Source organism: Candoia aspera, chromosome 10 (genome assembly GCF_035149785.1).
Source record: "Candoia aspera isolate rCanAsp1 chromosome 10, rCanAsp1.hap2, whole genome shotgun sequence".
Lineage (NCBI taxonomy): Eukaryota > Metazoa > Chordata > Lepidosauria > Squamata > Boidae > Candoia > Candoia aspera.
In genome coordinates this window covers 17,332,352-17,342,800 of record NC_086162.1, presented here as the reverse complement: position 1 = coordinate 17,342,800, position 10,449 = coordinate 17,332,352, and the positions used below count along the sequence as shown (strand labels likewise).

General features: G+C 50.6%; 1 protein-coding gene across 2 annotated transcripts in view; it reads left to right on the top strand.

Annotated features, from left to right (window-relative positions):
* The first annotated feature begins 294 nt into the window (after positions 1-294).
* The window catches only part of KIRREL2 (kirre like nephrin family adhesion molecule 2), a 38,963-nt gene continuing 28,808 nt past the window's right edge, over positions 295-10,449 (top strand). For both annotated transcript variants that reach the window (XM_063312181.1, XM_063312180.1), the window contains exon 1: positions 295-706. In XM_063312181.1, the coding sequence (XP_063168251.1) occupies positions 649-706 (58 nt within the window). In that variant the 5' untranslated portion in view covers positions 295-648. The remainder of the gene's footprint in view (positions 707-10,449) is intronic.

Here is a 10,449-nt window from a genome sequence, read left to right as displayed (position 1 = left end):
ACCACGCACCCCCGCGATCGCCGCTCTCTAACCACCGCGGCGGCGGCAGAGGCGCCGGGCGGCAAGCGGACAAGCCGCTCCGTACGTGGCCGAAAGTCGGCCTGTCCGCCAGCGGCTGTGCGATGTGAGCGTGCGATCCCCCCCTTAATGAGTGCAGCCTCCCAGGCAGCCAATCCGGAGCCGGGATGGGCGTGGTCACACTCTGCCCTGCTGAATGAGCTCGGGCTCCTTGGAGGTGGACGGCGACACAGTGCCAAGTAGCTGGGGAGCCGGGAGCGGAGCGCGGAGGGGCGCGAGCCAGCCGGTCCCGGGCATCGCAGTGGGGGCCAGCCCCGGGATTGCTTCTTTCCTCCTGGCAGCTCTGATTCCCCCGCCGGGGTCCCCTCTCCTTTCGTCCTCCGTCCCCCCACTTCACTTTTGCTTCCCACCAGCCCGTGGCAGGAATCAAGGTCAAGAGAGAAGCGGGATCCCTCCCCGCCTTGGCGGAAAGACGGCCGGCGTCCCTCGCCTGCCGCCGAGCAGAGGAATTCGAGGCGACCCCGGCAGAAGGGCGAGGCGCCGGGGAAGCGGAGGCTCCCGCAGCGAGCCCCGTCCCGGCCGGAGCGCACGCCCTCTCCGCCTCGCCCCGCCACCGACCGGCGCCCCACCATGAAGACGGCGATTTGGCTGACCTGGACCGCTGCCCTGAGTTACTTTGCGCACACAGGTAGGGGCTGCTGCTGACGCCTTGTTGCTTTCGGCGACCCAGGAAGTTCCCCTCGATGGGGAGGCGACCTGGAAGAGTGGGTGGGGACCCCTCCAGTGGGTTAGCGGCGATGGCGGACTTCCCCCCACTCCTCCGCGGCAACTCGCCCCTGGCTCCCCTTCGTTTCCTGCAAGTACCTACAAGTTCTCCTAGGAAGGGAATAGTTGTTGTTTTTTTATGGCTACGTTGCAAGGACTCTTAAAGGGGGGAGGGGGAGGGAGGTTCATGGGGAGGCTCCGTTGCAAGGGAGGGGGCGCAGGAGTCTGCTAGCGGAAAATGCTGTCTAAGGCTCGAGAACGTGCGGTTCAGTGGTTAGAGCAAAGAAGGCGGCGGGGAGGCTGGGGCTCCTGGGATCCTTCCTTTGGGCGGAGGGAGGGGTGGGCCGATCGGGGGGGTGGGGATTGGGGAGAAGGGGGGGTTTCATCCAAATTACGCCTGCGAGCCTTGAGTATGTATGTACTGTACGTATGACCTTGAGGAAAACTCGCTCGGGGTACAGCGCCCCTCCCCCGCGGTCTTGGAAGGAGGGAGAGCGTGGTGGGCAAATTGTCTTCCGCGCAAGCGACAGCAAGAGAGAGGAGCTTCTCTCCCGCTCCCCGGAGTGGAGGGGTCCTCCCCCCCACTTTATAGGTGGAGTTTCATCTCCCTAGAAGAGGGCCTGGGGGTAGGGGGCAGAATTAGCTTCCTGCAAGCTCTGCAGGTGAGGGGGGGCTCTAACTAGTCGCCGTAAAAAGTGTTGGGGGGGCGTGCGGGGGTCAGGGTTGATCTCGTGGCCTTCCTCGGACGGACTCCCCCTCGCGGTTAACCTTGAGGCGTTACCTCGAAGGCAGTCGCAGCTCCGGCGCGCCCTTCCCCAACCGCCTCTTCCAACCCCCGCCCCATCTTCAGTTTCCCACCGCGTTGTCATTCAGAGGCCGTTTTAATCGTTTAGCGTAGACTTTCCCTCTGAAATCTGGAGATGGGGCGCCGCTGGGAGAGCCAGTGCAACCTTCCCCTTTCATTTGAGGGAAGATTTTGACATTGGGGTATGTGTCCCATAACTCTTCCTCCCCCCCCCCATCACACCACTCTGCTTAAAAGCCCCCCCCCCCATTTCACATCCAGGGCATAAAGGTGTAGAGCAACCTTCTCCAATCTAGTGCCCTCCAGATGCAGGCTCCCACCCTCCCTGTCAGCATTGCTGTTGGGCTGGGAATCCCTGGCTGTGGCAGGGAGCAAATGTTTTTAGCAATCTCCTGCCAGCCTCTCCTTCACATCCTTGAAAAATTAGCCCTTTGTTTTCCATTGCACCATCTGTGGGTGAAATGCACTCTGCACATGCCCAAAGCCATACTTCTTATATGCTTCAGCTGATCCAAGCCAGATGGGTGGGGGGCATGCAAGCAGCCAGCCTGCCTCCCTCAGTTGGCCAAATTCTGATAATTTGGCTCAGGATGAGTCGCCTAGGTGGGCTGGATCACTTGTGCATGTAGGAGCAGATCCATCCTGGGTTGCTCTCCTGGCTGTAGAGGAGAATGCAAATGGGCTCAGCCCCTCTTGGCTGCTGACCCACAATGTGCTCGGTTTGGGAAGGTCTCTCTTGCAAAGCGCTGCCTCTCCCCTTGGGAAGAATTGCAACCGGGTTAGAGAGGACAATAGGGGCTCAGTTCAGGGGCTTGTGCAGCGCAGCCGAAGGGCCTGGTGGATGGGTGGGGGGCCAGATAGCTGCCTCCTCTCTCCTCTGCAGACAGTGGTGCCTTCTCCCCATTGCCTGCAGCGTGGCAAGGCTGCCCCTGGGCAGGGTCAGCCTGGCTGGGTAGCACAGGGAGGGGCCGGTGGGTGGGGAGGGAGGCCTCCTCCAAGAAAGAGCCCTCCAAAAGGGGCTTGTCCAGTCGCAGTGCAGCCGCCGCCAAAGGTGCACCTGCTAAACTTATCCCTGTCATGCAGTGTGCAGCTCTTAAAGGCGCAGGAGCCCTTTTAAGCGGGACGGAGAAAGCAGCTGGAGCAGCAGAGAGAAGAGCCCATCCTGGCTAGCCTAGGGAACAGGCTGGATGTCCCAGTGACTCTGCTGTCAGATGCCTTAGTGGCAAAGATGGGAGTGTAGAGCGATGCCTCCCCCCACCCCCGGAAGAGTTAAGGGGGTCGGTCGGGATGTGCAGGGAGTGGAGGACAGAGTTCACACTTACATGCCTGGCTTGGTCTTGGCGCCCTGTGGCTACAAGTCCCTTTGCAGTAACACTAATGGTTGCTGAGTGGCTTATCCTGGGGTGCCGATCCATGCTGGAACGAGGGGAGGGGCGGAGAAGCAGCGAAGGGGACAATTCTTTAATGAAGATGTCTCTTGAGCAACAGCTAGAGGCAGCACCCGGAATATGGGAGCCTAACACAGCACTGGTGGGGAGGGGGAGCAGGGGGGAGGGGAGGTGAATTTCAAAAGGATTTCACATCTCCTTATTGAGGTATCGGGCCCTTCTTCCCAGAAAACTTTGGTCCTGAGCTCTTTACAGTCACAAAGTGAATGATTACCCAGTTGGATCAGTGCTTTTCAGCCCCGGGAAGAACTCTGTGTCCTCCCAAAGCTGACACACGCTTGGCGCCTCATTTGGGGATTCAATACATGCCCACCGTGGAAGTGCTTACCTTACATCTCTTCCAGAATCACTTCGGGTTTGGGGCATGGGAGGAGACTGAAAAGGCATCTCACGAAGGAAGGTCTTTGCTTCTTTTGTCACTGGGATCACCTGCATGTTGGATCTGTGCCGCAAGATCCACTTTGTCACCCCTTCAGATGGTTTTTCCTTCGGCCCTCCAAGATGAGAGGGCAAAGGTGGGGGACCTGTGGCCCTCCCGATGTTTGCTGAGCTATAGTTCCCAGCATTTTCCAGTTGTAGTTCAGCTGTTGCAGGCCAAAGTTCTTCACACTTCTTGCCGGCGTGACACACAGCAGCTCGTTCCCTCAGGACCTACTATGTTCACGTAACACACTAAATCTAATTATTGGATTAATCCGTTTTCTGAATTTGCACAATAGTTGGGCAGTCATCACCCCAGACAGGCTGTGCTCATACATCACACTAAGCTAATAAAAACAAATAGGCAAACAAGCCAACCTAAGTTTTGTGCATTGGGCCAGTACAGCTCCCGGTTTTTAATTTACCTGGTTCATCCTGTGGTGTGGACATGGCACTTGCGTACTTGGCTCTCCAAACTTCTCTGTTTGACAGAGGTTCTGGAAATATTCTAGAGCAGGGATTGGTTGAAGGAAGCCTAGGATCTAGTAGATTATTTCTGGTTGGCCTTGGTGGACCTCTTAGAGTACCTATAATGATCTTCTTAGCTCCACCTATGTAGAGAGATCTGCCTACGTTCTACCAAGCCTAGAAGACCTCAGGGGCCAGTAATTAGATCGTTTGCTTGTTTTATCTTAGCCTGTGGCGTGACCCTAGCCACAGTTCATGACTTATGCATTATGTGTAGGCCCAGCCAGGCTTGTCTGAAATAAGCTTGATTAAAATGAACTATAATTTAGCGTAATGGTTTAAATTTAGCCACATTTTGAGCTATATTTCCCCCATCCCAATATTTTTATGCTTATTGACTCAGAAGTTTTAATAGACTTCAGTAAGGCTTAGCCTCTGGTGGGGTGCGTCCCGACCTTTCCCTGGTGCCCTCCAGAAATGCTGGGACTGCAGTTCCAAAGCTTAGGGATTCTCACAATTCCAGTCCTGATGTATCAGAGGGTGGAGGAACCCAGCTAGAAAAGGTTGATCTGCAGAGCTGCAGTGTTAGGGTCGGTTTGGCCGCCAAAATGAAGATGATAGGAATTGTAAGTCGGGGTATCTTCCATGGTACCAAGTTAGAGAACAGTGATGTAGGACACCTGCATGCCTTCCAAGGAGATCTGTAATAGAGGACACGTTGCCTTTGACCGGTCAACCACTACGCATCTGTGGAGTTTCTTGCAAGATGTTCTGAAAACACTAGTGGCTGTTCTGGTACACAAGTCAATTTTCTGGGTTCACACACAGTAAACGATGAACAAACCCATGGGTCTGGGCTGCCACCGCACATAAGCCACCACAAAACGAATCAAGATAAGCCCCAATCAAGCTTGGCATGTTGTATAATTGCATCTGCTAGATCTTTACCTGACCAGATGACATCTGCAGCATGGACACCAAGCCATTTCGCATCATGCCCTTTTGGTAACCTAGAATAAGGCACGTCTGTTCCTTCCCTTTTTTGTTTTATTCTCCCCCCCCCCCCATATCTTCAAGCTCTCCTCAATTCCTCACTAAGCAAAAGGCATAAAGAGATCTCGCAAAAGATCTTGTGCAGCGGGGTCTGCAGGGAAGGGGTCAAAAAAGCCAAATGGCAACCCCAGCCATGTGGTCAAAACCCCATCCCTTGTTACCATGTGTTACAGTGCACATTAAAAAGAAATGGTGCTTTGGTGGCATGGTTGGGGCTTGTCATCTTGGCATTTTTTCCCCTCCCCATGGACACCCCTGGGCTCATGCATATGATTCCCCCAATCTGCTCATGCAGTATAAATACCAAATAAATGTACTGAGTGTTTTGTTGTTGAACCCTTATCGGTCCCCCGCCACCCCACAATCCCAGCTGAGCTTCCCCCTTTGCTTCAGGTTGCTTTATGTAGTCCACGATAAATAAAGCCAAGCCGATCCACCTCCCCCCCTCCTCCGGTAAAATCCAACTGGCTCTCCAAATGATAGAAAAGGATTATTTTCTCTCTATAGATACATATATAAAAATAATTTTAAATGCAGCCGTCTCATTGAGAAGCTGTGTGACTGAAATTTGGCAGGAGCAAAAGCTGGCCTAAGGGATGCGCCTTCTGTTGTCTCGGTGGAAATCCACTCAAATTTGCAGTGATCTCAAGTTGGCAAAGTTGCAAGGAGTGCATTTATCTGAATACTAATGCCCTGCCTTGCCTGTATTAAGCTATGCAAATGACTCTCCCCCTTGCCTATCGCTGACACAGGCTGAGGGGGGAGGGGAGGGGCAGGCTGGCCAGCTACTTCAGGGATGATGGAGAAGGGAAGGGGCGCCTGCAAAGGCTCCTATAGGAAGCTGACAAAAATTATCATTGGTACACCGAAGAACTAAAAATAAGCTTTGCAGCAACTCAAGGTGATCTTTTGAAGACCTCTTTGGAAGCTGACATTGTGATGATGGGTATGTTGTTTCCTGTGCATGCACGCACACCCAGGCACATCACTTCATCTGAACCAAATAGCAAATTATCGAATGGCAGAGAGAAGCTATTCAACCGGCTTGGCCTGCCTCAGCTTTGAGGATGGGAAATTTGCTGCTTTCCGGATGTGGCAAAGCATCAATTCCCAGCCTCCCAAGCTGGCACAACCGTTGCTGAGGCATGTTGAGGGAGGGTTCCTAGAAGGTTCCTGGTTCCTTGGACTTCATGAGGGAGATGGCTTGGGGCGACATCTTCCAGAGCTCCAGTCAACAACATTGGGTGGACATTCTGGGAGTTGTGATCTCCAAACATCTGGGGAAGACTTAGCAAGAGGATTCCATAGATCATCCTTTAGCTACCCTGCCGGAAGTATTGGAATCCTGTTACAAGAGATGTCTCTAATGAATCAAGTTAGAAATCAATTTAGATACATCAGAAAAGCCCCTGCTGGATCAGGACAAATTAGCTTCATCTTCGTCTGGCCTCCTCTTTTCCTGAAATCAGAGTACTTATTAATTACATTTTATGTCCTTGCCTTTCTCCAGGGAGTTCAAGATTATGTTCACCAGGGGTAGCCAGAAGGTAGATCAAGCTCTTTTGTTAGACCTCCATGTGACTTGCAGAACAGATCACCAGGGGAATTTTACTCCCAACTGTTTAACAACAGTCGCAACAGAGAACATTCCCCCTCTAAATTAGGTTGCAGCGATGAAAGTAAGCTAGAAAGAAGGTGTAAGGGGTCACGGCTGGATCGGTTTATTTACTTCTTCCTATCTTTTCTCCACCTAGATATGCTTCCCCTGACCCACCTCTATTTTATGTTCATCACAAACTGGTGAGATTCATTAGGCAGAAAGATGGTGGTTGACTCAGTGTTCCCAAGGCTAGATGAACACTTCCCCATTGTCTGCCCAGTGCTAGGTCATTTCTGCAGTACGGGTTCAGAGCATCTTCGTTGCATCACCCAGCCATCGTTGAAGCGATATAAAGGCTGTCCGTATTACTGCTAATTTGGCACAATAATGATGGGGAGACTCGAGAAGATGCTCTAAATCTGTACTGTGGAAATTACCCTGATATTCTAGCCGGATATTCTAGCACTGACTTTCATTTCTTGCACTGAAAGCAACTTCCTCAATTAAGGATGTCCTCTGAGAGACCCTTTTTCCTATTGCTTCTGTGTTCTTGCCAGTTCTAAGACCTTTGAAACTAGCTCTGGTGAGGGACCTCTAGATAATAGCTGTCCAAAGAAGACCCCCACAGGTTTCCCTCCCACCATCATAGGCAAACCTATGGAATAAGAGAAACTCAGAGTGACTGGTTGGGTTCACATGGGGCTACCAGAATCAGGATGCAAAAATCCAAATAACTGTTTGGTGGCAGCCAAAAAATTAGGGTTTTCTATGTCACTTTGCTGCTATTTAGTGGTCATCCAGAATTTGGCAGTGCAGTTCTGGCAGCCCACAGCCCTTAGAACATGCCTAACCCTAAATCTGGTCTAACAATATAACAGCTGTTCTCAAATAACATACAATACCCAAACAAACCGTATTATGGCTGAATGCCGTGGCCAAGGTCATGCAACCTGCTACAGCAACTGTTTGTTTCTTACAACATAATCAACCAGAAACCACTCAACTGCTTATTAGTCTTATCTAGCTGCTGTGAGAATCCCACCAGTAGATTGCGATCAAGCAGAGAATTGAACCCAGTGTTCCCAGTCTCAGTGTGACATTGACAGTTGCACCAGCATGTAATATTCAGTATCATTCTTCTGTGATGCCCTAAAGCTCAAGATGGAAGCTGCTACATCTTTGGGCTGCAACACCCTGATTATGCTCATCACCCAGATTTGGGGGTGCACTGATCCATCCTTCTATCTCTCATAACCTGTGAGTTCCTAAATCAATGTTTCTCAACCTCGGCAAGTTTAAGCTGGGTGGACTCCAACTCCCAGAATTCCCTAGGCAGCATGGCAGCCTAGGGAATTCTGGGAATTGAAGTCCACACATCTTCCAGTTGCCAAGGTTGAGAAACGCTGCTCTAAAATAATGGGCTGCCCTGGGATAAACCATGTCTCGAGAATAAGAGACTCCCCTTATGTCAAGTGCTGTCATTATCCCACAGTTTGTGTTACTGGGCTGGGCTTTTGGCCATCAAAACAGGTTTGGAGGCTAGATGCGACTATCAAATCAAGTCTCTAGGTCTGGAAGAAGAGGAGCTACGAGCTGAGACTCAACCTTTTGAATCCTCCACTCCCTGTGAAATATGTTCGGCAATCATGCTGACTAGGGGAATTCTGGGAGTTGAAGTCCACTCAGCTTAAACTTGCCGAGGTTGAGCAACGCTGTCCTAAATCATAGACGTTGTGGAGAAGAACCTATTCCGTGTCCTCATGCATATTAACTGCTACAAAGAACTGTAGCGGCCATGCTGCTTCCCATGCTTAGACCTTAGAGGGCCTACCCTGCCAGAGCAACTGAATGGTGAACATCCAGATGCAGAGGACAAGGCATGGAGGAAAAAGAGGAGGCTCTGACTTCCAAACATGGATTGGAATAATTGTAGTTTTTTAAATGAATCTATCACTCTTTCCATGTTGGAATCTAACCATGCTCTGGGGAGGGAGGGTTATAGAATCTGCCCCCATATAAGCATGTCAATTTGAGAGTATGATCTTCAGTGGTTATGGAAGCTAATGAGCTGGTCCTCGCTGTGGTCATCTTAGGGTGGGGGCAAGAGGGTGGCTGATCGGAGTTTCTCCCCCTTAGCCCAGGCTCGTGCCCTTCTGAAACATTGGGGCCCTTTTGCACGACAGGTTGCAGAACTGGGTGCGTGTGTGTTCAGAGCTTATTGCATCACAGAAGCCGACACTGGAGCTGCAGCATTATGGCCCAAACGATTGGAGGCCCAAACGAATGAACCGTTGGGTCTCAGAGCGAAAATATGGAGCGCTCATCTCCTCTCTGGAAATGCGGAGCAGGTCTAAGGCTGCTTACACTACATAAAGTAGGTGCTGCTGGTAGACAGAATAAAGTCTTTATTTCAGATGTGTGTGCATGCGTGTTTTCCAAGCCTCATTCTCTGTCACAAAGTAATTGTCTGCTCCCTTAATTTCCTGCGGCGGTAAACATTTGGATTGATTTTTAAACACGTCTGGTGAGATGCTTTAAGATAGCCATTGATTATTGCCGAGTAAAATTGTTGCAGGAAACAGAAAGATTGAATTTTCCCAGGGGGAGGGGGGGAAAAAGATGCCGAGGCCTTCAAAAACTGCAATTATTATATGCTTAATGGCCACTAGATCGATTGGCAGGAGCCCAAAAGATTGGTTGATTGCCGAACATATTTCACAGGGAGTGGAGGATTCAAAAGGTTGAGTCTCAGCTCGTAGCTCCTCTTCTTCCAGACCTAGAGATTTGATTTGATAGTCGCATCTAGCCTCCAAACCTGTTTTGATGGCCAAAAGCCCAGCCCAGTAACACAAACTGTGGGATAATGACAGCACTTGACATAAGGGGAGTCTCTTATTCTCGAGACATGGTTTACCCCAGGGCAGCCCATTATTTTAGAGCAGTGTTTCTCAACCTTGGCAACTGGACGATGTGTGGACATCAATTCCCAGAATTCCCCAGGCAGCCATGCTGCCTGGGGAATTCTGGGAGTTGAAGTCCACACATCTTCCAGTTGCCAAGGTTGAGAAACACTGTTTTTAGAGCTTCAAAAAGTAGGCAGGGCAGGACAAAGAAGAGGGCATCACTAGGACAAAACCCAGCTGCATTTAATTTCTAAAGAGGAGCCATGGGATTCTCCCCATATATTTAATGATTCTCTTATATTGGTTTTGGGGGGGTGGGCTCTGGAACTTGGAGGGATGCATACAGCCCTGGGGGCTCACTTTTGGGGGTCTGACTTCCTACTGAACAGGGGGATCAGAAAGATAACATCTTTTTCATAGGTTGATTTCTCTTGGATGGAAACTCTTACAGAATATACTGCCTCACCCTTTAAATAGTCTGTACTTTGAGTTGTCCTCTGCCACCCCCTGTTCCTGATACAGTTCTTGGCATATTCATCTACTTTTCAGTCTGAGAGCAGTTGGAATTGTTTGTTTGTTTTATTTAAAAGACTTTTATGGATGCCCATCTTATGAAACACAACTCTGGGTGGCCCACAACAATAATAAAAACAAGGAAGCAGTAACACTAAAACCTGTGGCACCTTAACCCACAGTCTCCAATCCATCAAGCAAAATCCTTGGGCTCCACCTTCACCTTTTCCCCACGCCTATCCCAACATTTGCAGAGAAGCCCTGTGAGCATTCTCTGCAGGTTGTAAAGTGTGTCAGGGCACGATTGTCTGCTTGCGCATGGCACCAACGGTCCCAGAGCAAGGGTCCCGCTCCAAAAATAGCAATTGGTTTGGACTCAGTTGCTGATTTTGCTGTCATGGGCAGGAATTCAGATTTGGAACTTAGCTCTACTGCCAAATCAGAATTTTTGCAGAA